At 37.1% G+C, this 25769-nt stretch overlaps 9 protein-coding genes across 11 annotated transcripts in view; 5 read left to right on the forward strand and 4 right to left on the reverse strand.

Annotated features, from left to right (window-relative positions):
• The window catches only part of LOC126759367 (uncharacterized), a 31276-nt gene extending 24399 nt beyond the window's left edge, over positions 1–6877 (forward strand). The window contains exons 4-10 of the mRNA XM_050474102.1: positions 1838–2157; positions 2224–2802; positions 3448–4061; positions 4513–4633; positions 4693–4761; positions 5408–5941; positions 5997–6877. Of these exons, the coding sequence (XP_050330059.1) occupies positions 1838–2157; positions 2224–2802; positions 3448–4061; positions 4513–4633; positions 4693–4761; positions 5408–5941; positions 5997–6704 (2945 nt within the window). The 3' untranslated portion in view covers positions 6705–6877. The remainder of the gene's footprint in view (positions 1–1837; positions 2158–2223; positions 2803–3447; positions 4062–4512; positions 4634–4692; positions 4762–5407; positions 5942–5996) is intronic.
• Positions 190–1576, reverse strand: LOC126759278 (zinc finger protein OZF-like). Of its 2 annotated transcripts, none has more exons than XM_050474010.1 (2): positions 1034–1525; positions 190–972 (listed from the first exon to the last, which is right to left on the reverse strand). In XM_050474010.1, exons 1-2 carry the CDS (start codon positions 1481–1483, stop codon positions 250–252), a joined length of 1173 nt encoding a protein of 390 aa, XP_050329967.1. In that variant the 5' UTR covers positions 1484–1525; the 3' UTR covers positions 190–249. The 2 variants fall into 2 exon arrangements, with proteins under 2 accessions (XP_050329967.1, XP_050329968.1); XM_050474011.1 differs by having other exon boundaries at positions 875–975; positions 1034–1576.
• On the forward strand, positions 1548–3163 carry LOC126759276 (zinc finger protein 234-like). Its single transcript, XM_050474009.1, has 2 exons — positions 1548–2157; positions 2224–3163. The coding sequence occupies exons 1-2, from the start codon at positions 1720–1722 to the stop codon at positions 2962–2964; spliced, it is 1179 nt and encodes a 392-aa protein (XP_050329966.1). The 5' UTR covers positions 1548–1719; the 3' UTR covers positions 2965–3163.
• LOC126759272 (protein ORD) overlaps positions 3193–25769 on the forward strand; it is a 31640-nt gene continuing 9063 nt past the window's right edge. The window contains exons 1-7 of one of the 2 annotated variants that reach the window (XM_050474004.1): positions 3193–3247; positions 3319–3378; positions 3448–4061; positions 4127–4379; positions 4439–4633; positions 4693–4761; positions 4831–5108. In XM_050474004.1, coding sequence (XP_050329961.1) covers positions 3364–3378; positions 3448–4061; positions 4127–4379; positions 4439–4633; positions 4693–4761; positions 4831–5076 — 1392 coding nt within the window. In that variant the 5' untranslated portion in view covers positions 3193–3247; positions 3319–3363 and the 3' untranslated portion in view covers positions 5077–5108. Of the gene's footprint in view, positions 3379–3447; positions 4062–4126; positions 4380–4438; positions 4634–4692; positions 4762–4830; positions 5109–25769 lie in introns of both variants that reach the window. The other variant, XM_050474003.1, reaches the window with a different exon arrangement.
• Positions 6701–8240, reverse strand: LOC126759279 (guanine nucleotide-binding protein subunit beta-5). The gene has a single exon (XM_050474012.1). The coding sequence runs from the start codon at positions 7960–7962 to the stop codon at positions 6901–6903; it is 1062 nt and encodes a 353-aa protein (XP_050329969.1). The 5' UTR covers positions 7963–8240; the 3' UTR covers positions 6701–6900.
• LOC126759270 (zinc finger and SCAN domain-containing protein 2-like) lies at positions 8376–10234 on the forward strand. The gene is made up of 2 exons (XM_050473998.1): positions 8376–9003; positions 9080–10234. Exons 1-2 carry the CDS (start codon positions 8497–8499, stop codon positions 10049–10051), a joined length of 1479 nt encoding a protein of 492 aa, XP_050329955.1. The 5' UTR covers positions 8376–8496; the 3' UTR covers positions 10052–10234.
• Positions 10285–11455, reverse strand: LOC126759281 (pancreatic lipase-related protein 2-like). The gene is made up of 3 exons (XM_050474016.1): positions 11419–11455; positions 11117–11282; positions 10285–11058 (listed from the first exon to the last, which is right to left on the reverse strand). Exons 1-3 carry the CDS (start codon positions 11453–11455, stop codon positions 10314–10316), a joined length of 948 nt encoding a protein of 315 aa, XP_050329973.1. The 3' UTR covers positions 10285–10313.
• LOC126759273 (TNF receptor-associated factor 6) lies at positions 13203–15626 on the reverse strand. The gene has a single exon (XM_050474005.1). The coding sequence runs from the start codon at positions 15339–15341 to the stop codon at positions 14028–14030; it is 1314 nt and encodes a 437-aa protein (XP_050329962.1). The 5' UTR covers positions 15342–15626; the 3' UTR covers positions 13203–14027.
• Positions 16294–18383, forward strand: LOC126759282 (uncharacterized). The gene has a single exon (XM_050474017.1). The coding sequence runs from the start codon at positions 16540–16542 to the stop codon at positions 17461–17463; it is 924 nt and encodes a 307-aa protein (XP_050329974.1). The 5' UTR covers positions 16294–16539; the 3' UTR covers positions 17464–18383.

A 25769-nucleotide genomic window follows, 5' to 3' on the forward strand; every position in this document is an offset into this window, starting at 1 on the left:
CTTTGTACAAATCTATACTAAAATTGTAATAGTATAGTATACATATGTATCTGGGTATTAAAAACAATGTATGTAGTAAATTAAGGATATGATTTTAAATGTATTTTTCAAATTGTTTTATAAAATAATGAACTTTAAAACGACTATGTTCAACTATTATGAAACTAATCAAATTTTACTCAAAACCAATTTCATATTGTGAATAGCACAACAAATTAAATTTATTGCAATTCAATTACAAATTGATGTTTAACAGTTATCCGCTTTATGTTGCCGCATATGACCAGCAAGCCCAGCCATTTGTGCAAAGGCACGGCCACAGAGTTTACACACAAATTTCTTTACGCCCAAATGAAGATGTTTATGATGATACAGTGCTTTTGGTCGCGCAAACGTTCGTCCACAGACATCGCACACATGTGGTCGCTCATTTGAATGCGATGGTTCGTGCTCACATAAAAGCGATTTAGAAGCAAATGCCTTACCACACAAATTACAAACGAATGGCCTTTCTCCAGTGTGCGAACGCTTGTGCACAATTAAAGCAGGTTGACCTTTTGTGCGAAATCCACATATTTCACATACAAAATTTTTTTCAAGTCGATGGACATAACGTGTGTGCATCGATAACTGCTTTGGATTAAAAAAAGATTTGCCACAGCCATCTATACTACAATGGAATCCTCGTACACCAGTGTGCTTGTATTGATGAATATTTAAAGCTTCTTTACTAGAATATACTTTCTCGCATTCACCACATGGAAATCCAGAATGTTTTTTTCGAAGGTGTGCGTTTAGTAATCGCTCATCCTTAAAATTCTGTTTACAACGAACACATGTATATTGTAATTCTTCACTATGACATTTTTTTATATGACGTTCTAAGTTTTTTGCGAATTTATAACTTTTAGAGCATTCCTTGCATATGAATTCCGCTGTTGTTAAACTCTTTTTTGGCTCAGGTTCGAGTATCTACTGAAATTGACAATTTAATATATGTATGTTTGTAAGTAGATAGTTTCACACTACATACCCTTGGTATATATTCAGAACCCTGATTGCTTAGTTCTTCATCAGTTTTAAATGTTTCTTCATCATTTAGCCATTCATTGTGCTCATCTAAGTCATCAGAGGTTATTTTGTCATTGACAACAAAAGGAGAGGATAAATTGGTTGAATTAGAAAAAGGCACTTCCTGTAATTCTGTTAGAGTAATAAACTCGGTATCCGAAGTTCCTTCGAAATCTTTGCCGTCTTCGATTTTTATTTCCACTGTTTCAATATTTGCATTACTTTGTAATGAATTGTTTGTTGTAAGATGCACATTTTTGAAATGCAGTAGATACTCTTCGAAACTGAAAGTTTTTAATTCGCAATGTGTGCATATTATTGTAAAACAATTCTCTTTGCGAAAAAATATTTCAGCACACTTTTTATCAACCAACTGTACGAACGTTTGAGATCTATTTAACGCTTTAAGCATATTGATTAAATTTTCTCGAAAAAAATTGATTTCGGCAAAACACCAGTGTGAGATATATATTTTTTTATTCCACAAGTGCAATAAAAAGTCTTAATCAGCTGATCGTCAACAAATAAGCATTCCAAATATTATTGTGAACGTAATACGTAAATAAGAGTTAAAAAGAATGAAGAGAAGTGGATAAAAATTGAATTTGTTTACAATAGCATTCAACAAAATTTAAAATAAATATCGATATGCTCAAATTATTACCAAGCACAACATTTGACAAAACTGAAAATGCAAAATGTGGTGAAATTTTTTGTCACAGTTCAACGGAATTTATCATTATTTGCACACTGTGCGAACTCAAAGCATTCGACTACCAGGATTTCTTGCTTCACTGCAAGAATGAACACCTCGAAAAGGGCTTATTGAAAACAGAAGAAATATTTGTTGAAGTAGCACCACACCTGGCTTCAAATGTGAAGGATGAACCAATTTTTGAAGATACTACAGCTGAAGCTGAATTTCTGGATGAGCACGACTTTATCATTTCGGATGAAGAAAAGGAAAAGTCAGACCTACGTATAAGTCAATGGAGTGACAATAAGTCATTATCTGATGATTCAGACAGTGATACGGAAAATAATTTTGATGACAAAGATTATATACCACCTGTACATCAACGAAAGGTATTCTTAGAGAAATTTTAAGTGTACCAATTATTTATTTATAAACACGAGTTTTTCACATTCCAGCGAAACAAAAAGCGTGAAGATCAAACAGAGTCATTCAAATGTGAAATATGTTCCCGTATCTACAAAAGCTCCAATTATTTGCGTTCACATTTGGCAAAAATACATAATTTTGAGAGTAAGAAAATAGCGACCATTCAACTTCAAAAATGTGATGAATGCATAGAAGAATTTAAAACATTACGAAGTTTAGAGGAGCATTGCCTTTCAGAACATGGTGGTATGAAATGTATGTATTGTGATAAACGATGTACATCGCGAACAAATCAGTTGCGACATATGGAAACTCATACACATGGAACGGAACGACGGTTCGTCTGCGATTATGAGAACTGTAAGAAAAGTTTCTTTACACGCCGTCAGTACCAAGCTCACAAACGCACCCATACAAAAGGAAAGAATTTCATATGTGACATATGTGGCTACTCGTGTCGAGTACCGGAAATGCTTAAAGTGCATTATCGTTCACATACAGGTGAGAAACCGTATGCTTGTGATGAATGCGGCAAATGTTTTGTATCTAAATCGGCAGTTAGAGAGCATAAAGCATCACATGGCACAGAGCGACCACATGAATGTAAAGTATGTGGACGCTCATTTGCAAGAGCAAAATCGCTATACCATCATAATTTTTTGCATCTCGCAGAAAAGAAGTTTAAATGCAAATTATGTGGACAAGCATATGCGCAGCTTGCGGGTTTAGCTGGTCATATGAGACGACACCGGGAGCAGGGCCATTGCTGATAAATTCTTGAAACAACTGCATGTCTACAAGATGTTAAGTTGCTATTTGACCATTAAAACAGTTACTAATTTTTATTTATTGTATATAAATAGGGTATTAATACTATTAAAAATGTTTTGTTAGTTGACAGCTAGTTATATAGATCTAAGCAATTCGTTGTAAATAATTATAACGAATAAAATTTTTTTTTTTCTAAAAATAATTATGTATTTATGACGAATTATTTAGGTGTATGTATCTAAGCGCAAAAACAACAAAATGCTTCAAAGTTCACGTCATATGGTAAGAATTTCTGTACGCACTGTTTTCTTACCAATTTTTTGTATAGTACTGTACATATTCTTTTTCGGAAGTTGGATTTGCAATTCAGTTAAAACGGTTTGACAGATGTAGCGGAAATGTTTTTCGAAGAGGTATTTCCATAATATTAATTATTGTAAAAAAACTTAATGGTATTAATGAATATATATTTTTCTTTTCAGATAGAGATTAGTAATATACTCAACTGTGCGCATGTGAAATTACATTTCAAACAAACGCAAAGTACCGTTTACGTTGTAAAAGGCAGTAACGACTGCCCACTCCGCCTTACAGTGAGTACTGGTATTAAATTAATTTGTAGTGGTCAATATGCAAGTATTGAATCGTTAACTCAATTCAAAAATCTGCATGAGGGCTATGTTCGTATAGTGTTGCTCATTTCAAAAGAAGCTTGTGAAACAACAACTCCATTGGAGAACGACAACACTAATTTTGAAAGTGATAGTGACAGCGATGCGCCATGTACATCTCAATGGGCACTAAATCGCGAACAGCGACGTAAACAACGTCAGCTACGTAACTCGCATTTATTGCAAAGGCAGCAGCAACTATTCCATAGGGTGGAGGCAATCCGTGATTTCCGGTATAGTCCTGAATCGATCGAATACACTATTGATGCAGGTGCAAAGAAAAAAAGTAGTGTTTACGAATTCCAGGTGAAATTTCAAACGAACATCGATTACATCTTGCGTCAGCCCGAAATATCCCGTGGCGGATTTACCGGAAATTGGATGGAGTTTATAGCAACAAAATTGAATGGTGCTATGAATCGAGAGTAAGTATATGATTACTTCCAGGTGATGCATGCAGCTGTTATAAAGTTTTGCTTATCATTGTAAGGGAAGAAATTTCAAAGTTATTTGGTTATTTTGTGCAACTATTTTTAAAAAATCGTTACAATGAGTGCGATTTATTGCCCAAATTAACTACCTGCTGCATTATTGGACACACCGCCTTAGATGTTATGATTGCGGACGACGCCCTAAGGATTTTCAATGATGTACGCATTACTTTTGAGTTTATTACATGTATGGAATATACAGTATGGTTTCTAATCCCATACAAAGGGCGTTATGTATCAGTGCAAGAAGTGGTAATATTTCTTTTATTATTCAGTATATATAATAGTAACGGGTTCTTATTCTATGTTAGAGTGTTGAAAACTTTCAATTTAAAAACGTATATACATGCATAAAACTAAAAACAATGAATCAAAATCTGTGCAGAGAATATATATGGTCAGACGCAGATCACGCAATCCAAGATCTCTTATTTATCGCATTCCAGTTGGTCATGTGTTTTCACCTCAAGCGGGGTGTTGTCTACTTACAAGAAGAATTGAAGAATGTAAGTGCTAACATTTTATTTTTTTGTAGCTCAAATGTCTTTAATAATTTATGGTTTAGGTTAAAGATTATCAGACAATGCAATTCGTAGTAACGGCTTATTTACAGGAAATTGAAAATGATCAAAAGGTATGATATTCACATTTTGCATTTATAGATAAATATTTTATGTATACAATTATTTATTTTTATAAATAGGTTTGGCCACAAAAATATTATTTACAACAAATTTTAAAAGCTTGTAATAAAATGCGCATAACTGCTATTATTGACTATCCTGGCGGCTTGCCAGTTACGCCCGTATCTGGAAATTTAATCAAATGCTACAAAGATGAATGTAGCGATAGATGGAAATTAAAAGTGGAGGAACGCGAGAGTTCCTGTAGCAGTGAGCAATTCATAAGAGAATTGCAAGCAGGCTTACAAAGTTACTCATTTTCATAAGTTGTGAATCAAAATATTTATAAAAAATTGCGGTAAGTAAATATACCTAAGTATGTAGATATAAAACGCGCAAAATTTATTTATATGAGCAAAATATTTAAGCCATTAAGACAAATTATCCATGAATTTAAAAAGTTTTGTTACATCAGAGAACGTATATAATTTACGTTCTCTCCATATGCATGTATGTATATATGTATCAAGTGTGTTTTCGGAAAATACACACAACACAAATTTGGCAGCACTGCTAGTTGTTTGTCAGGTGTGCAAATAAATAAACAATTGCTTATCAATATCGCATAGCAGTAAATTTTTTAGTTTTTGTGTTTGAAAAATGATGCGGAATTGCACATTACCAACAAGTTATGAACAAAATAGAACCAGTATACGTTGTGGCGAAATAATTTGTTATGATAACGTGAATTTCACTATAATTTGTGTGCTTTGCAAAATGAAACTGTTTGAATTTGACGATTTTATGTTACATTACCAAAATGTACACCTTCGAGGCAATGTAAACGACAGTGATAGTGATAACGACGCGGACGGTGAATTGGAAGAATGTATTAAAGATGAGGAGTTTGAAAATGTTGAATACCTAGCTGAATTGGATGAATGTGGTGTAAGAGTGGAAACTGCCGTGCAACCCGCACGTGCTTTGGAACAAGTCGTTTCCAACGAAAAACAAAGTTTACCCATCAAAGCAGAAATGATAGAAACGGCAGATAATGACACGATCAGCGAATATGGTGAAGTTTTGGTTATTGATAATGTTAAACCGAACGAGATCGAAAATGAAGAATTTTATGGTGATGAATGGGCAGATAGTCAAGGAGGAGATGATGATAACCACATTTTAAAAAAGGTAATTGGATGCAGTGCCGTAGTAAACGATTTCTTTCAAGTAATACATTTTTTAGCCTAGGAAGCCAAAAGAGTACTCATGTGCACATTGCCAAAAACGTTATACTACAGAACGTATATTGAAGCTGCATATAAACATGAAACACCTGCGACCAAAAAACTTCAAATGCGACCAATGCCAAGAAGAATTTGTAGAGCAACGTTCACTAGATTCACATGTGCGGAAAGAACACATAGGTTTTCAGTGTTCACAATGCGAGCGTGCTTATAAAAATTCTCGTTCACTGCGCATACATATGAAAGCACACAAGGGTATAAAGGAATTTATATGTGATTTTGAAAATTGTGGCAAAGCATTTATTACTTCATCACGTCTGAAAGTGCATCAAAAAATTCATACAGATGAACGAAACTACATATGCGAAATTTGTGGTTATCGTACACGACAAAAGGATGCTTTGGTTGTACACAAGCGCACACACACCGGAGAAAAACCTTTTGAGTGTTCTATCTGTAGCCGACGTTTTATCTCTGCCTCATTATTAAACGAGCACAAGCCTATGCATTCTACTGAGCGTCCACATAAATGTGATGTATGCGGTGCATCATTTTCACGGAGCAAAGCGCTCTACCATCACAAACATTTGCACCTGGGTATTAAAAAGTTTGTTTGCAAATTATGTGGCCGTGCCTATGCGCAGATGGCAGGACTAGCGGGGCATATGCGACAACACAAAGCAGAGGAACAAAGTTTACTTAGTTAATTTTTAAAGAATGTTTATTGAAAATTCGCTACATGTGACATTAGATTTATTTCATTAAATATATTAAGCAACATTAAGTCATTAACATTTAAGAAAATAATACTCGTAACAACGTTGTTTACAATCAAAGCGCAACAAATAATATAAATTTCCAAACATACATTACAAAAATACTCATAACATTGTTTATATTTACTTATGCCCATACGCGTATGGTGTAATCCCAACTGCCAGTGGATAATGCAGTGCCGTCTGGTGACACCTGCACACAGGATACCTTATTTTCATGACCATATAAAAGACAAATACGTTCCGATTTAAGCGTATCCCAGAGATTCACTGTGTAATCATTATATCCAGCAAATAGTAAACGGCCGCTCACTGAGAAGTCCACTGAGTTAATACCAAAAATTATGCTCTCCTTAGCGAACACAGCTACTTCCCTATCGGCACGCATATCGAACAAACGACAGCTACTATCGTCTGAGCCTGTTGCTATGGCGTCTCCACTAGGATGAAATTTGACAGTATTAACGTCTGACTGATGTCCTTCAAACGATTGTACAACATGTCCTGAACGCATGTCCCATATAAAGGCCATACGATCACAACTGCCAGAAACGAATGTATTTCCGGTTTCATTTGGCGCTAAATCAATCGCCATAACATCACCAGAATGCCCATGAAAACTCTGAAGTAATTGTCCGCTTTCTACATCCCACAAAGCACATGTAGAATCACCGCTTCCCGTGAGGATTTGCTGGTCGGAATTTGGATAAATACAGCAGGACATGTAGCTAGTGTGTGTACCAACTGTTCGTTTTTTAGCAGCCATCTCATCATCTGACGTTATAGGATATACGGTAACTTTATTGTCTAAACCACCACAAGCAACAAAATTGCCCGATGGAGAATATGCACATGCCATAATCCAAGTGGTGGGCATGGTAATGAAGTGTTCTTTGTTTGTGGTAAATGCGTCCCAGATGATGAGACGGCCATCCTGAGATGAGGAAATTATGTGACGCTTATCTGGACTCCAATCTGTACAAAGAACTTTTGCCTGATGTCCTTTGAGTACTTTGCGTGGTTTTATATTAACAAAAGCAATGGGCTCGAGCCGTTCTGCTACAGTCCATAAATTAATATCATTCAATTTAGCACGTTCTTCCTCAAGTTTAATTTTCAAATTTTCCGCTTCCTTCAACAAGCTGGCCATCTTATCACTGGCATTAGGTGTTGGAGCACAGTCTGCCATTATTCATCAAAATATTGCTAAATGTAGATAGTCCAGCGATAGAAATAGTTTTTATAGGAAACGCTCGGAATTTTGCTGCAGATCCTATGTATACAACTTTGAATACACAAAAATCAATATTTGTTTACAAAAACAATATTCTAGTCAGAATACACTGAAATGGCCGCACTCTATTTATACCGTAATAAATAATGTGCTTGATTGTATAAGCTGAATGTTTAATTCCCATGATAATGGATCACATTCAAATAATTATTACAAATATTTAAAAATTTTCTACACAAAAATTAAGAAGAATAAACATTAAAAACTCTGGAATATATTTCAAAACAGTTTAGTTAAAAAAAATCATGATTATAAAACTTGGCACCACGCAGAAAGTCACGGTGTGAGACTAGGAAACACTGCATAATATTTTTGACATTTGCTAATAAAACAAGTAATTTTTTTGTTGTCGTGGATTTTAATATTTCTCAAAATAGTGCCATTTATTGGACTTAAAGAAAATATTATTCATTAATATTAAACTCGAAAATGTTAAAACTTTTGCCGCCGGATACGAGCAAATTTCATAATTTCAAATGTGGAGAAATATTTTGTCTCAGCTCCAATAGCTACAATGTGGCGTGCTGTTTATGCGGAGCGAACGTAGCGTTTGATCAATTTCCACAACATTTTCAAGAAGAACACTTAACGCCCAAACCCGAAAAAGTGGAAAAACCAACCTTAGATACAAGTACAAGTGATAGCATTAAAATTGATGTAGATCCCATCAAAAGCGAAGAAGAATATCTTAGTGACCACGGTGAAGGTTCAGTCGGTTATGAAGCTCCAGATTCGGAACCTGAAGAAGTAGTTGATGAAAAGCCTTTCGACTTTGTCGACTTACAAAATCTAGGAGTAAACATAGTTGAACCGGAAAACAAACGCAAAAAGAAAAAAATTGAAGATGTTGACGACGTCAGTGACACTAAGTCGTTGGAGGATAAGAGTGATGTCGAAGATGAAGATTGGCGACCTCAAGATTCGTCGGGCGACGAGGTAAGTTTAATGCTTGTAAATAATGAGAAATTGATTATTTTCTTGTACATAAATGTTCTTTTTAACTGAATCGTAGAAGCCAAAACCGCAAGATGACATTGATTCACTTCCTTATCCATGTCCAGACTGTATGCGTTCGTATAAAACCAAACGCAGCATGCTAACGCATCATCGACAAACACATAATCCAAAAACAAAAAAATCGAAAGAGCCAAAGTTGAATTTCAAATGCGATGAATGTGGCGAATGCTTTAAAGCTGAAAGAAATCTACGTGCCCACAAGTGGAAGCATACTGGCATAATATGTGATATTTGTGGAAAAAAATTTTCTCAAACTGGTAACCTGCAACGACATAAAATACGTCACACCGGCATAAAGGCACACAAATGTCAGGAGTGCGGCAATGACTTCTTCACTGATAAAGAGCTGAAGGCACACATGTTGCGACATACCGGCGAGAGGCCGGTTGTTTGTGAGATATGCGGAAAACGGTGTCGTGATCATGGCGTATACAAAGCGCATATGCGGCGGCACACAGGCGAACGACCAGCAAAATGCGAAGTTTGCGGTAAAGCTTTTTACAGTTTCCACGATTTAAATGTGCACGCGGTGACACACAGTACCGAACGACCATTTGCATGTGACATGTGCGGCTCAACGTTCCAGCGAAAGAAATCGCTACGCGTACACAAAAAATTACATTCTAAAGATCGGAAGCATGAATGCAAAGTTTGTGGTAAAACATTCGCGCAATCCGGTGGATTGAATGCGCATATGCGAACCCACGATGCCGCATTAAGTAGGAGCATTGTAGGCAATACCTCCGCCAGTATTAGCGCTATACCTGGTCCCATTGTTGCAGATGGTGTTGGTGTTGGTGTGAATGTTGGCGTTGGTGGCACTAATGTCAATATGGGCCTTGCGAGCGGTGTTGGTGTGGCACTTGGTACGGTAGTCGATCCAGTTAACTCAATAGGGGAGGCACTGTTGGGTGTGACTGGTGTGCTGAGTGGGACCGGCTCAACAATAGATACTGTCAACAATTAGATTTATGGAAAATTTACTACAATAACACTGGTACACACAAATATGTTTGTGTATGTTTTGGGTATAATTTTAAAATTTACATTTTTATGCTAGTGTAAGACTATCCCTCTTTAAAAAATGCGTGTGCAATTAACTGTAACACGCGTCCGTTTAAAATAAATCAAGTATTCTGACATACATAGATTATTATGTAAAACGTTTATTTACTTTAGTATAAATAAATAATTCCCATAGCTGGCGCAGACTCTACGTAGTCTACGCTTTATTTTTGTAAACTTCTATCACCCAAAATGCCGAAAGGCGATTCATCATTAGTTGTAAAGTAATATATGCCCGCCTTTTGTGTAATTTGCAATGGATCCCCAATTTGCACATCTCTTCTAATTGTATTGCAACCAGCTTTAGCGGTTATGTCATCATAGCTTGAACACTCGTATAGCGGTATAAAAACGTAACCTCTCAAGGCTTCGGCATATAACGTTACACTACGTCCGTGTGAGCAGGTGCCACTTAAATCAGCACCACAACCGGGTTGTTTAAGTCCCCAATTCGGATAGAACGCTGCTGATCCAATCGGTTGGGTAAATCCCTTAAAGCTACCATTCGTCTGTATGCTCAGCACAAATTTGGCATCGTCAGTGGATAAACGCGTGCTGGGATCATTATAGTTGTAAAGCGGAAATGCTGGATCCAATCCAACAATGCCAGCAACCTTTCCACGTTTCACAATCTTACCACAGTAACCTGCAACATGTGCACCCAAACTGTGACCCACCAGAACTACTTTGTCATAACTAAAGTTAAATTGCTCATTCAAGAAATCCAATAGATCGGCAATATCTTCACCCACAACGGGCACTTTTGCACGCGATGATATATAACTCAGCGCGGCATCAGTACTCCAATCGACGGAGATTATATTATAATCTTCTTGTGTTAAATACGCATGCCGTACTTCTTTATTTGGTTTAGTTAAGTAAGACCCAGTCCAGCCGTGAATTATTATTCTACATTATGGTGGGACTATTGAGCAAATTTCATTAATTAGCTGACTAACTGACTTACTTTGTATGACGACTTTTGTCGAAGTAGGAGTTTTTCACCGAATCAGCATCGTTAATACGAATTTCTTGCGGTTCCTCAGGATTTGAAGCGGTGTATAGATAAAAACGCGTACCGGCGATGATTGTATCCAGTGAGCTCTCGCGCAATGGGAGGGCAATTGTGGTAGCTTTTAAATACAATATCGATATTATTAATTTATGGATATGCTATATGGAGGAAGTTTTGTCAAAAACACATGGAAACGATGGGAAATTCCGAAAGGATTTTAAATAACCAATTATTAATTTCTGATTTATATTTACCTAAAAAGCTGCAAAGCAATACCAGCAAGACCTTCATGCTTAACTAATCACGAAGATCGGCATACGGCAACAGTCCACTCACATTTTGTGCGAGAAGAGGCCTTATATATAGTCAGAAAAGATTCTTTCTAAATCTAATCTGATAGTCGATCAAAACAGTTGAACAAGTAAAACTGATTAGATTTCCAATGCATTTCAAATCAACGGACATATCTAGCGGACCACCTTTTACTTTTAGTAATTTATGGATCTCCTGAATCCATCACGTGCACGTGTTAAACATTCATTTATAAAATTCGTGATTTTTGTCAACAATTTATGAGCTATTAGAAAAAAATATTTGCAAGTATACTGATAAACATACATATGTATGTATATTTATATGCATAGATATTTTAGATTTCACATACATTTCACAACAAGGGGAAGAGCTAACGGACCTTTCTTTATTGATGATTTATGAAGCTTCTGATTTCATCTCTCTTGTATATGTTAGTTAAACTTTCATTTATAAAATTCGTTATTTTAGTCAACAATTGAAGCGCTCTTAGAAACAAATATTTGAAATTATACTTATGAACATACATATGTACACATATGCGTACATGTTTAGATGGGTTTATGTACATATCGATACTTATTCATATAAGAGTATCTGATTTTATTGCTACCAAAAATACGTTCATGTTGTTTTTGTTGTTTTAACGGTTTATCTCAATAACGGGGATTGAGAAACCGTTAAAACAAAAATACGCTCATATTTCTTGATAGTTGAGTGATTCAGCAAATAGTAGACCGTTTAATTCCATAATTGTGCAATTGCTTTACATTTGTAAACGTAAATCCAGTGAAAGCATTCTAGCAACGCTTACTTCCGAGTTTTCTTTTCGATTCCGGCGGGTATTGTCAAAAATGTACAGTAGAGTTATTTTTGTCGTGTTGTGCGTGCGTTATGTGCATTTATGTGCAATAGAAACCTTGTACCAGGGTTTCTCCTTTATGATGATAGAAACATTATTTAATTTTAATTTTTTTATTTAACACGCTTCACAACACTGCTTTTTTGTGTGTGATTTGACACTTCGCGCGTTAATTTTTTTTAAGAGCGCGTATTTCTATTTCTTCTTATCTAAAACGGTAATTTATATTTGTAAATCATTTAAAAATTAGCAAAATGGAAAGTAATACCTGTGTTATAAATTGGTACAATAAATAACCTATAAAATGTGTGAAATTGCAACGCCAAATGGAGCTATTTCGGAAGTTAAATTTCTTTGGGTAAAGACACTAATTCAACAGGCATTCAAATCTTGCTATGTACTTCTACAAATTTTTAATATTTGTAGGAACTGGAATGGATCTCAGGTAATAGTTTAAATAATATTATATTAAAAAGTATTTTAATATCGGATATTTCATGCTGAAAATCTTATAATTAGTAAAAAATACTGAAAACGTTGCTTTAGCAATTGATTACGGTTTGATCAGTTACGATCCGACTACAAACCGGTAAAAATCCATAAATTTTCTTGCGAACACTTTGGATAAGGATTAACTATTTTAGCACATATGTACATATATAAATCACTGAATAAAAATTGCATACAAAAAAGTGTCCAATGCTGAAGGCTGACTTGTTAAACGAGTAAAATAATATGTATAAGGTACTTTACCATATTTAATTAACCAAATATTTTTCGGTTACCCATGAAGTGAATTGACTGACTATCGACTGTCCCGACTGTGTTTGTTAATAATACAATTAAAATATATTTAAATGTATATTTTTTTTATAATTTTAATATTTATTCATATGTATATTTTATAATATGGTACATAAAATACGTTCAGTATTGCATTTCTACTTTAGCTTTTGTATATAATTTGGAGTGATTTAAGTTGCCGTACAAAAACCCAAAAAGGGCAACATACCGTCTAAAAATGTGTTACAACTATGTATTTTATGTACGTATTTATATAAGTATGTATGTATAAATATTTTCTGGATGTATTAAATAATTGTAACAAAAAATTATTATAAAATATAATATAAAAAGACATACTACCTAATAATTAATAACACAACACCATACACAAAAATTTACGAATTTCTTACATAAAATACATTATAATATTTACGTACATATATTTTTTCAAAGTAATTTTTGGCTTATACAAATTAGTGGGTTAACTATGATCGTGCCATACTTTTTTATAGTATATAGTGCCAAATAATTGTATCTCACTTTATTTAAATATTTGTTTTTGTTAAATTCTCGCTTTATACTCGTATATGTAATATATGAGTTGTATACTTGTTAAATGCGTTTAAGCTCCGAAAGTTTTTTTTAATATTATATCCTTTTTCAAAATATAAATAATGATTTGTGGTTTACCATATTGAATATTTGAAAATAGTGTGTTCACCATTGATAAAGCTCATATCGTTCTGCAACTGGGGAATGGAAAGAGTAACTTTCAAACAATAAACTTCTATTTATCCTATTTTTAATACATTCAGTGTGCAGTCGCTTTATAGATCCGCGTTAAACTTCGTTCACAATTTGTAGTGTACACAGTTGCTTTGTCATAATATTCTCTCACTAAGCTTATACTATATTAATTTGTATTTTGATTACCAGCTTGTCATCGTCACAGAAGCCTTTATGCATGACATCCCCTATCTTAGCATATTCCACAAAACCAAATCCACGCGTACTTATGTGCTCCCGAGGCTTATGAAAGGCCATCACTTCGGGCTTAGTCATAATTGTATCATGTTGGGAAAGACTGGCATCTGTTGGATGTATCATGCACAGCTTGATGCGTCCATTAAATGGCCAATCCAAGTGGTAATCGTTTTCTGATTGCATTAAATGCACATGTAAACTAAGTAAGTTTAAGTGTCGAGGCTGTATATTGACACGAGCACAAAACCGATAGCCATGCGGAGAGGTGTAAAAATCTCGTGAGTAAAGCAGATTATTGGCATCGGCGCGCAATTGCTCCACAACATTGCGGAAATTTGTTATTTCCCATACAATTGTGCCGTTACTATAGCGTGGGTCAATTTGTTGACGAATAGCCAATTGCTTTGTAAGATTTTCCAATTTTACATCTTGCTCGCGTACGCGTTGCTCCAGCACTACAATGCGCTGGTACATCGTTTGTATGAGTTGCTCGTCTGCTTCGTTTGCATATTGTGGTGGTGGCGGTGGTAGCACACCATTTACTTTCGCACTACTCGCAGTTGTTGGTTTTTGTGGATTCCATGTGGAAATGGCTGTTTGTTGGAAAGCTTGCAACATTAGTTGCATATGGTGTGGCATGTCTTCTTTGAGATGCTCTTCGAGTGCATTGGTTTCAGGACGTCCAACAAAGTCGCATTTGATGCTGGCAAATGGGCACTTTTCTTCAGCGTTCTCTAGTCTTCTGTATGGACAGGTCGGCAGATGTCGATCCACTTCTATGGGCGATGCCACCACCGCACAGCCCAATGGCGAGTTGGGGCATTTGTGTTTGATTTGATCTATTTCACGTCTAGTGAAATTATCCGGAAAAATACGGTCAATAGAAAGCTCGGTATTGTCTAATGGACACTGATTATGATTGTCAAGCCATTTCGTTATGCAAGATTTGCAAAAGCGATGACCGCAAGTGGTAATCACAGGTTCATTAAGCCAGTGTATACAAATAGCACATTCATAACGTGCATCCGATTCATGAAAGTCGGTGTCGTCCGAGGTCGTGGAAGCTGGTGCGGGCACATATGACTTGGAGATCGCTAACGAATTGGGCGGTATAGACGATGGTGATTTGTTGTTCTCTGTGTAGTGGTGATGATGATGTGAGTGTCCCTGTTGATAGGGCTGCTGCTGTTGCTGTCTGGCCTGCCTACCTGTATTAGTTTGTGAATTTTGCATCTTGCAACATTAGAAAAAACACAGAAAGTGTTAAAAAAAAAAGACACACACTAGCACTTCATTAGCGAGTGAACAAATTAATTTTGAAAAAGTGCAAACATAAAAGATCTGTAAATAGACTAAAGGAATGTTTATGAGTACCTATCGATTTTCTTATGTGCACCACTTTGACAGTTGCTTGTCTCGATTTTTTTCTGGAGACATGGCTGCATTTTAATGAGTTATCAGTGGACTAGAGTGTCAGGTTATTGAGTATGCTATAAAAAATATTAAGCCGAATCAGTTTTTCATAGATACTAAAAAGTTAAAGAGTGCGAAACCGAGCGTTCGGCTCTCAGGAGAAAACATTTCCAGCTCTTTTTCTTTTTTTCTGCTTTTTAGCCATGGTTGCCAGACTTTGACAGGTCTTCCGAAATTTTGCTTTAAGTCGAATGATTTCCTCCAAATCAACTGCAAAGACGTCTTCCAAGTTTAAGTACAGTTTTTTCGGTATCGCAAAGAACATGATGCATATACAGCTTCTCTAATTCAAGAAATGTGTATATGTCAAAATTGGCACAAGAAAAGACAAGAAAAAATCTATTATGCTGTCTTTCTATATTTTTTTATATTAGTTTTCAAAATACTCTCTGTGCACTCGAAATGTTCCTATTCAAAAAGGGAAATTCCGATTTCGGAGTGCGTAGTCCGGAAATTGTTAACATTTGTTGAATTCACTTAACATTGTCACGCAAATCTAAAACTATCATTAACATAAAAGCTTTTCATAGATGCTGAAATTTTCCTAAAGGGCTCCTCATCCACTCTTTTGTTCAGCTTCACTGTATCTCTTCATGTTTTTCGTTCTCACACATTGTATACCCTCAGTTTGCTAGACTCTTCATTAAATTAGCGAATTTTGCCGTCCGAGACGAGCCCCATCAGCAACACTTGTTCTAGTGGTATATAAACGCATGATTGGCCAAGGGGCGGTTAGTCATTTAGTCAGTGTCATTTGTGTTGTTAAAAGTCGCATATACGGCTAGAAAGTGCTAGAAGCTTTGATCGGAAACAAAAATTGTGTATATGTATATGCATACATACATCGGAAACTTTAATTTTAACAAGCGGAACAGGAACTGAACAGAAAAAACTTTTCTTCACTATTTTCGATTTTTTGTGGTAATAAATAAGATACATTTCAAACAAGTGAACCATTATGAAAAAATATCATAAGCTGTGTCTATACGCTTCGTTTTTGTTGTTGTCCTGCTGGAGCTCGCAGACATGGTCAGCATATTTGCCAGTGAATGAGGAACTTAACCTTAATCAATTGGAAGGGTTACAAAAGCAACAATCTCAGCGGTATTTATATACACAACATCCAGCAGACCAAAGACAGATCAGCAATAAGGGCGAAAAGCGAAGCGCGGGTGAAACGACCGCAACAGCAGACACAAGTAACGCCGCAATACCAGCATGGTACAGCGATACAAACGAAGATAGCGCTGCTGCGCTGGGTAATTGGCAATTATTACCTCATGGATCATACGATAAAAACGATGACGTAGTGGCTGGCAATGCGCCAACACATGCGGTGGCGTGGTCTGATCGCGCGTATGAAAATAGCTATATGTACGACGCATTTGACAGCGACGGCGACACCGAAATAGACAATGTTGAAACCGGCGAAGATCTAACCAACTCACATAGTGTATTGAGTCGCAAGCGACGCGGTTTCGATGATTGGCTCATAGCGCCGCATACACGTTGGTGTGGGCGTGGCAATAATGCCAACAACAACTACAATCAACTTGGTGGCGCTTCGGACGCGGACAGATGTTGCCGGCGACATGATCATTGTCCCGTTTTCATATCAGCATTCAGTAATCGGTACGAAATTTTCAACTATCGACCATACACATTGTCGCATTGCAGTTGTGATCGACGTTTCCGTGCCTGCCTAAAAATGAACAACGACGAGCCGTCGAACACCATCGGACAGCTCTTCTTTAATATGGTGCCATCACAATGTTTTATACTACGTAATGAAAAGCATTGTTTGGAACGTGATGCGAAAGGTAACTGCGTAAAGGAAACAACGCGAAAACATGCCTATGTGCGAGAAAATGAAAAGTACTAAATATTACGTGCATTCACATAAATCTGGATGCATGTATGCAGCGACGAAGAAGTTGTCCCAAAAGGCATGCAGAAATGAGACTGGGCAGTTTTGTCGAGCGTAATTGGGCTTAAGAAGCCTTACGAAGCTAATGCAGGTGTAAAAGAAATATCGAGAAAATAAAATTAAAATAAAATTCAGACACAAAGACGATTTAAACATTTTGTTTTGGTAGGCGTGTTATATGTGTATGTGCAGCGCTAGCTAATGGAAAACCGTTAAATGCATACCTATGGTATGTACGAAGTGTAAACGCGTTTTAACTTCAAATGGTTTACAGCTAAAGCGCAGCTGACTATACATTTCTGTCACCTTATGTCTGCTATAATTGGATGATTTGTTTGTAAACAGCAAAAACGTAAATAAAATAAGTTTTGACGTCATGCCAATATTTTCTTAATGATATTATGTGCATTTCTGTTGTTTATTAAGATTAAGCATACACAATTTTACTCATTATTTACCATGGTATTCCATAAAATTAATGCAGAACATAACGGCTGTCTCGATATTGTATTGTACCAATACATACGCTTAAAAATATACTTTAGAGCAATAAGAAGTGAAAGAAGTAAACACATACAACGTACTTATACATAAGTTAATATTAAATAAATAGAAAAGAAGTATAAAAAATTAAAGAGTTGCACACTGGAAAGTAATACTGTTTAATAGGATTAAGCTTAGTAATTAGAAAAAAAAGCTGAAATAAGTAGATATTACATTGTTACATTGATTGTAAGCGTACGTTTGCATATAGAAATTACACCTATGTACATACATATGTATATAGTATTCATGTATTTTTGCACTTTGAAAATATGTATCATCATTAAACACTATCGCTTACAAATAAAAATATGAACAAATTGAAAAATAAACGTATTTTTACCATTTTACCATTTTAAACAGAAGTTCAGTATGATAAATGAATGAAAAACGCTAATTTCGTCTGCATCGAAGTTAAAATACCCTTCGCAGATGCATTTCTTATAAGATAAAAAGGTAAAAAAAGATATCTGTTTTGATTATGATCCGTCAATTTGTATGAGAACTTTATGCTATCAAAAACATACAGATTTTTTTCAGGAATTAACACTCACAACCTCCAAACAATTTTGCCTCTGTTTTTATTAAAAACATCGTAAATATAAACAAATATTAGAAACTCATTAAAAATTTTATTTTATTCATCGGAAAGAACTGATCTCCCTTGCCAATATTCATACACTCGAAATGTTTGGCAAAGAGGTTATTTATACATATACATACATATAATATACATACATACATACATACATACATACATACATATGTATATGAACATTATTGTCAAATCTGATGCTTGAACTTGGAATTGTCTTGCTAAAATCTTCATATGTACTTATATATCATATGTATTGCATTAAAAATCACATATTCATGAGTAAAAACACACACCATGCACATGCATACACACATACTATTTGCAGGCAAAATTTAATGAGGGACCCGTCTGCTAATTTGAGCTTATCAAGTTAATATTTGGAAGGAGGAAAACGCCACAGATACGCTTAAATCGCCGGCAGAGCTGCTTGAATACTTAAATATATTTTTATGTAGTCGTATTATATGTATGTACAATGCATGCACATTTTTACTAAAGACTATTAAACGCATTGTATTTGTTTTACGTAGCTTACGAATAACATTTCATTGCTTTCTTTATGGCCTTGAGAATATTTTTTTGTTCATGCATATACATATACAGACATACATACATAATATTAATATATTTAAAATATTTATTATTTGTTTACTAAGCTCAGTCTTTTGCCGGCTGCTTTATTTGTATACGAAAAAAATTTACTATTCATTTATATATTTATTTAAAATAATAAAAAATTACAAAATCGCGAGTTGAAAAATAAATAATAAATAAATTAGCTATTAGCTAAAAATTTCCGAAATTTCGAATGGTTCACTATCAATACTAACAGCTTGTAATGCATTCGGCATTCTTTAGCATTATCGAAATATATTTATTTAATAATCAGTACACAAACATCCATATATGTATGCATTAGAGCGGGTTGATTTTTTTATAAAAACGCGTATGCGAATGTGCTATGGACCATTCTGAACAACCTTCCAACCTTCTGACCAATTTCGACACATGATCCAAAGGATATGAATATGCGCCTATGTAAATATTAAATTTCATTCGAGTATCTCAAAAACCGACGACAAAATTTTTATGATCCCTAAAAAACTTCGTCTTAAAATTGGCTGGGTGGAAACCAGTTTTAGAACAGTAGTCTCTTAGCAGAGTTGTTCAGTATGACCAATAGTACATTTCCCACATAAACGATTTTTCCGTTTTTTTTTTTGGTTCCCTGTAAATCAATATGCATATAAAGTAACTGTGCGTTATTGCTTTGCTATACGTTGAAAATTCAGATATTTTTTTAACAAAGTTGAGAATTTTTTTCATGAAACTCTCTTGTATAAACAAATATTTTCCTGCAAATTTTATGTGGAAATAACCCTCGGACTGATAAGATTTATATTTAATTAAAAATACAAATTCCGAGAACTAAGGTCAAAACATGCCTCTTTATTTAAAGAAAAATTTGTTATGCATCATATATTATATGCATATATTTCAATGAAACATAACAATTTAATAACAAAAAGAAATGTTTAGTAAATGATGAATTAATAATATTTTAGACATATTGTTGCATAATGTGCAGTTTTTAATATGTAAATCAATAATTGTACCTGGAAATATGCTGGAAAAATCGTTCAGCCTAACATTAACTGTAATTTAAAGCATTCAGCATGATTAAAACCAATTCGAGGAAATCTGTCTCTTCCCGGCTCATAGCTTATAATCATTTAAACGGAACTAAATATTTATGTACATGATTCAATTTATAAATATGTACACACATAGTTACATTTATATTATATGTAGTACACATGTGCTATGACGTGAATGCAAATGTCCGAAAAATTGACTGATAAGAATAGCAGTCAGTGTCAAAGTACAAAATACGTTATTATTGGTATATACTTATTTACAAGCGCTCTCGTCAAATGCGTTAAGTAGTGGAAACAAATTTAAAAAAAATTTACGTTTAAATATTGTTACACGTGTTCCTTACTAATCAGCTCTATAATTTGTAATTAAGAAATTGCCTTATCACCTTGTAGCTCGTAAAATATGTAAAAATCTGTAACACCCTGCAATGAAAATCGTTTGTTTACTTTTGTTGGCTGCACGCAATTTACAGGTGTTAAATACAGTTAAGTTTTCAAAGTGTATTTTTTCTGTGCGTGTTAACAAAAGTTTGCATTTTATATTTATTACAATTACGAAAGGTGCATTAAAATCTTTACACACGTATGTAAGTTGAGTATCTTCTATTTTTTTTAATTTACTTAGTGAGAAATAGTGAACATTCGGTTTAAATAAACCAAAGAAGATAATCTAAAATAAGTATTGTTCAAACCCTAACTCATTTACAAAAATAGGGACTACAATGAAAGCATCCACCGCCTGTGCCCAGTTGGTTTGAGTGCGCGACGCAGTAAAATATGAAATTAAATAAAATCTTTTTCTCACAGTGTTAGGTATACCCAGCCTTCGAGTTTGTTACCGGCACAAACTTATTGCTGTCAGAACGTTCATACAATGTCTTTGGCTAGCTTCTACTGCTCCAATTCATTTTTTGGGGAAAATGGCAGTCTACAATTAGCACTCTACTTTAAATTTAGATTTAAAAATTCCAGTGAAATACTATAATTACACTTTTAATAATAAGGCCTATAATAGAACCAATTGAACTCGCTGAACGACATTATCACACATGTCGGTTAATTGTAAAATATGTATCAATAGCTTAACTAAGTTCAAGTTTACACTGCAGGCAACTTCTACGTCGTTACTCATGCAATACGCATAATTATAAAATGTAAACAAAAACAAAAATATTGCATAAAACGTTTGAGATCATTGAGATCAATTGCATATTTTGTTGTTTACTAGATTTTGTTATTAATTTTATTCGTTAGAAAACAGCAATTTCGCTTCGTCAATTCGGTGAATTCTTGGTGACGCATTTTTTGCTTGCGATTAAAGTCTAAAAGCTCAGAGGAATTTTGAAATGATGTAGATGTTTACATTTTATATTTTTTACAAATAAGATAAGAGCTAATAAGAGGTAGTATATAAAATTAAAATATTACTAATTTACGATGTTAATTCGGTTGATAAAAAGTATTACGAATTTATTTTATATTAATTTACCGTAAAACATAGTGATATTATTTATTATTATTTATACATAAAATTCCATATCAAATTAAAAAAAAAAATTAAAATAATTTCGAGAAAATAAGCGAGTGTCCTAGATTCTATGCCACAATTTAAAGCTTGTCCCAATTACATTCGATTGCGAGTCATAACTGGCTTTGGCAACCCAGTTTCTACTTCTTCGTGTCATATCATGTTCGTGCTCGAGTAAACACAAAACTAAATGGCTTATATTTCGAAGATATTGAAAAGTGATTAGACAATTAATAGCAACTCGAAGACTGCAAATTATTGTTTTCTAATTTTTTATCAGCAATTTAAGTAAACTGAAAGTTAAAGAAATTAAACAAATGTTTGTAAACAACTATGCGCGTTAGTAAGCTTAAAATTGACCTCACGATTTTTAAATCACATCATATCGAGACGCGATAGTCACCTAAGCACTAACCAGCCGGCTGCCGGCCAGCTTGCATTGACTTCCAAATCAAATCACAACGCGTCGCGACAGTCACTTAAGCACTGGACAGGCACGGTGCATGCTTTTCTTTTACAGAGCCGGCTGCTGGCCAGCTTGTCATGACTGTCAAATCAAATCACAAAGCGTCGCGACCGTCACTTAAGCACGGTGGTTGCTTTACTTATATTGCCAACTGGCAGCCAGCTTCCCGCGAATTTACCGCGTGATTTTCAAATCACATGACATCGCGGCGCGAGCGTCTGCTGAGCACTGGCCAGGCACTGTGCTTGCGTTTCTTTTATAGCGCCAACTGGCAGCCAGCTTCCCGCGAATTTACCGCGTGATTTTCAAATCACATGACATCGCGGCGCGAGCGTCAGCTGAGCACTGGCCAGGCACTGTGCTTGCGTTTCTTTTATATTGCCAACTGGCAGCCAGCTTCCCGCGAATTTACCGCGTGATTTTCAAATCACATAACATCGCGGCGCGAGCGTCAGCTGAGCACTGGCCAGGCACTGTGCCTGCGTTTCTTTTATATTGCCAACTGGCAGCCAGTTTCGCGCGAAATCACCATGTGACTGTTAAACTACATTACATCGCGGCGCGACAGTCAGCTAAGCACTGGCCAGGCACGGTGGCTACGTTTCTTTTATAGGCGCCAACTGGCAGCCAGCTTCGCGCGAAATCACCATGTGACTGTTAAACTACATTACATCGCGGCGCGACAGTCAGCTAAGCACTGGCCAGGCACTGTGCCTGCGTTTCTTTTATATTGCCAACTGGCAGCCAGCTTCGCGCGAAATCACCATGTGACTGTTAAACTACATTACATCGCGGCGCGAGAGTCCGCTGAGCACTGGCCAGGCACTGTGCTTGCGTTTCCTTTATAGGCGCCAACTAGCAGCCAGCTTCGCGCGAAATCACCATGTGACTGTTAAACTACATTACATCGCGGCGCGACAGTCAGCTAAGCACTGGCCAGGCACTGTGCTTGCGTTTCTTTTATAGCGCCAACTGGCAGCCAGCTTCGCGCGAAATCACCATGTGACTGTTAAACTACATTACATCGCGGCGCGACAGTCAGCTAAGCACTGGCCAGGCACTGTGCCTGCGTTTCTTTTATATTGCCAACTGGCAGCCAGCTTCGCGCGAAATCACCATGTGACTGTTAAACTACATTACATCGCGGCGCGACAGTCAGCTAAGCACTGGCCAGGCACTGTGCCTGCGTTTCTTTTATATTGCCAACTGGCAGCCAGCTTCGCGCGAAATCACCATGTGACTGTTAAACTACATTACATCGCGGCGCGACAGTCAGCTAAGCACTGGCCAGGCACTGTGCTTGCGTTTCTTTTATATTGCCAACTGGCAGCCAGCTTCGCGCGAAATCACCATGTGACTGTTAAACTACATTACATCGCGGCGCGACAGTCAGCTAAGCACTGGCCAGGCACTGTGCTTGCGTTTCTTTTATATTGCCAACTGGCAGCCAGCTTCGCGCGAAATCACCATGTGACTGTTAAACTACATTACATCGCGGCGCGACAGTCAGCTAAGCACTGGCCAGGCACTGTGCCTGCGTTTCTTTTATATTGCCAACTGGCAGCCAGCTTCGCGCGAAATCACCATGTGACTGTTAAACTACATTACATCGCGGCGCGACAGTCAGCTAAGCACTGGCCAGGCACTGTGCTTGCGTTTCTTTTATAGCGCCAACTGGCAGCCAGCTTCGCGCGAAATCACCATGTGACTGTTAAACTACATTACATCGCGGCGCGACAGTCAGCTAAGCACTGGCCAGGCACTGTGCTTGCGTTTCTTTTATATTGCCAACTGGCAGCCAGCTTCGCGCGAAATCACCATGTGACTGTTAAACTACATTACATCGCGGCGCGACAGTCAGCTAAGCACTGGCCAGGCACTGTGCTTGCGTTTCTTTTATATTGCCAACTGGCAGCCAGCTTCGCGCGAAATCACCATGTGACTGTTAAACTACATTACATCGCGGCGCGACAGTCAGCTAAGCACTGGCCAGGCACTGTGCCTGCGTTTCTTTTATATTGCCAACTGGCAGCCAGCCTCGCGCGAAATCACCATGTGACTGTTAAACTACATTACATCGCGGCGCTACAGTCAGCTAAGCACTGGCCAGGCACTGTGCTTGCGTTTCTTTTATAGCGCCAACTGGCAGCCAGCTTCGCGCGAAATCACCATGTGACTGTTAAACTACTTTACATCGCGGCGCTACAGTCAGCTAAGCACTGGCCAGGCACTGTGCCTGCGTTTCTTTTATATTGCCAACTGGCAGCCAGCTTCGCGCGAAATCACCATGTGACTGTTAAACTACATTACATCGCGGCGCGACAGTCAGCTAAGCACTGGCCAGGCACGGTGGCTACGTTTCTTTTATAGCGCCAACTGGCAGCCAGCTTCGCGCGAAATCACCATGTGACTGTTAAACTACATTACATCGCGGCGCTACAGTCAGCTAAGCTCTGGCCAGGCACGGTGGCTACGTTTCTTTTATAGGCGCCAACTGGCAGCCAGCTTCGCGCGAAATCACCATGTGACTGTTAAACTACTTTACATCGCGGCGCTACAGTCAGCTAAGCACTGGCCAGGCACTGTGCCTGCGTTTCTTTTATATTGCCAACTGGCAGCCAGCTTCGCGCGAAATCACCATGTGACTGTTAAACTACTTTACATCGCGGCGCTACAGTCACCTAAGCTCTGGCCAGGCACTGTGCCTGCGTTTCTTTTATATTGCCAACTGGCAGCCAGCTTCGCGCGAAATCACCATGTGACTGTTAAACTACATTACATCGCGGCGCGACAGTCAGCTAAGCACTGGCCAGGCACTGTGCCTGCGTTTCTTTTATATTGCCAACTGGCAGCCAGCTTCGCGCGAAATCACCATGTGACTGTTAAACTACATTACATCGCGGCGCGCAGTCAGTAAGCTCTGGCCAGGCACTGGCTACGTTTCTTTTATAGGCGCCAACTGGCATCCAGCTTCCCGCGAAATCACCATGTGACTGTTAATCTACTTTACATCGCGGCGCTACAGTCACCTAAGCTCTGGCCAGGCACGGTGGCTACGTTTCTTTTATAGGCGCCAACTGGCAGCCAGCTTCGCGCGAAATCACCATGTGACTGTTAAACTACTTTACATCGCGGCGCGACAGTCAGCTAAGCACTGGCCAGGCACTGTGCTTGCGTTTCTTTTATAGCGCCAACTGGCAGCCAGCTTCGCGCGAAATCACCATGTGACTGTTAAACTACTTTACATCGCGGCGCTACAGTCACCTAAGCTCTGGCCAGGCACGGTGGCTACGTTTCTTTTATAGGCGCCAACTGGCAGCCAGCTTCGCGCGAAATCACCATGTGACTGTTAAACTACATTACATCGCGGCGCGACAGTCAGCTAAGCACTGGCCAGGCACTGTGCCTGCGTTTCTTTTATATTGCCAACTGGCAGCCAGCTTCGCGCGAAATCACCATGTGACTGTT

This window comes from Bactrocera neohumeralis, chromosome 5 (assembly GCF_024586455.1).
Source record: "Bactrocera neohumeralis isolate Rockhampton chromosome 5, APGP_CSIRO_Bneo_wtdbg2-racon-allhic-juicebox.fasta_v2, whole genome shotgun sequence".
Taxonomy (NCBI): Eukaryota; Metazoa; Arthropoda; class Insecta; order Diptera; family Tephritidae; genus Bactrocera; species Bactrocera neohumeralis.

Bases quoted from the DNA above. Each gene is read 5' to 3' on its own strand.
- LOC126759278 (XM_050474010.1), bottom strand. From the start codon at position 1,483: ATGCTTAAAGCGTTAAATAGATCTCAAACGTTCGTACAGTTGGTTGAT. The intron at 973-1,033 runs GTATGTAGTGTG...CAATTTCAGTAG, and splicing joins GTTCTGAATATATACCAAGG to ATACTCGAACCTGAGCCAAA.
- LOC126759276 (XM_050474009.1), top strand. From the start codon at position 1,720: ATGCTCAAATTATTACCAAGCACAACATTTGACAAAACTGAAAATGCA. The intron at 2,158-2,223 runs GTATTCTTAGAG...TTCACATTCCAG, and splicing joins CACCTGTACATCAACGAAAG to CGAAACAAAAAGCGTGAAGA.
- LOC126759279 (XM_050474012.1), bottom strand. From the start codon at position 7,962: ATGGCAGACTGTGCTCCAACACCTAATGCCAGTGATAAGATGGCCAGC.
- LOC126759270 (XM_050473998.1), top strand. From the start codon at position 8,497: ATGTTAAAACTTTTGCCGCCGGATACGAGCAAATTTCATAATTTCAAA. The intron at 9,004-9,079 runs GTAAGTTTAATG...ACTGAATCGTAG, and splicing joins AAGATTCGTCGGGCGACGAG to AAGCCAAAACCGCAAGATGA.
- LOC126759281 (XM_050474016.1), bottom strand. From the start codon at position 11,455: ATGAAGGTCTTGCTGGTATTGCTTTGCAGCTTTTTAG. The intron at 11,283-11,418 runs GTAAATATAAAT...TGTATTTAAAAG, and splicing joins ATTGCTTTGCAGCTTTTTAG to CTACCACAATTGCCCTCCCA. The intron at 11,059-11,116 runs GTAAGTCAGTTA...ACCATAATGTAG, and splicing joins GACAAAAGTCGTCATACAAA to AATAATAATTCACGGCTGGA.
- LOC126759273 (XM_050474005.1), bottom strand. From the start codon at position 15,341: ATGCAAAATTCACAAACTAATACAGGTAGGCAGGCCAGACAGCAACAG.
- LOC126759282 (XM_050474017.1), top strand. From the start codon at position 16,540: ATGAAAAAATATCATAAGCTGTGTCTATACGCTTCGTTTTTGTTGTTG.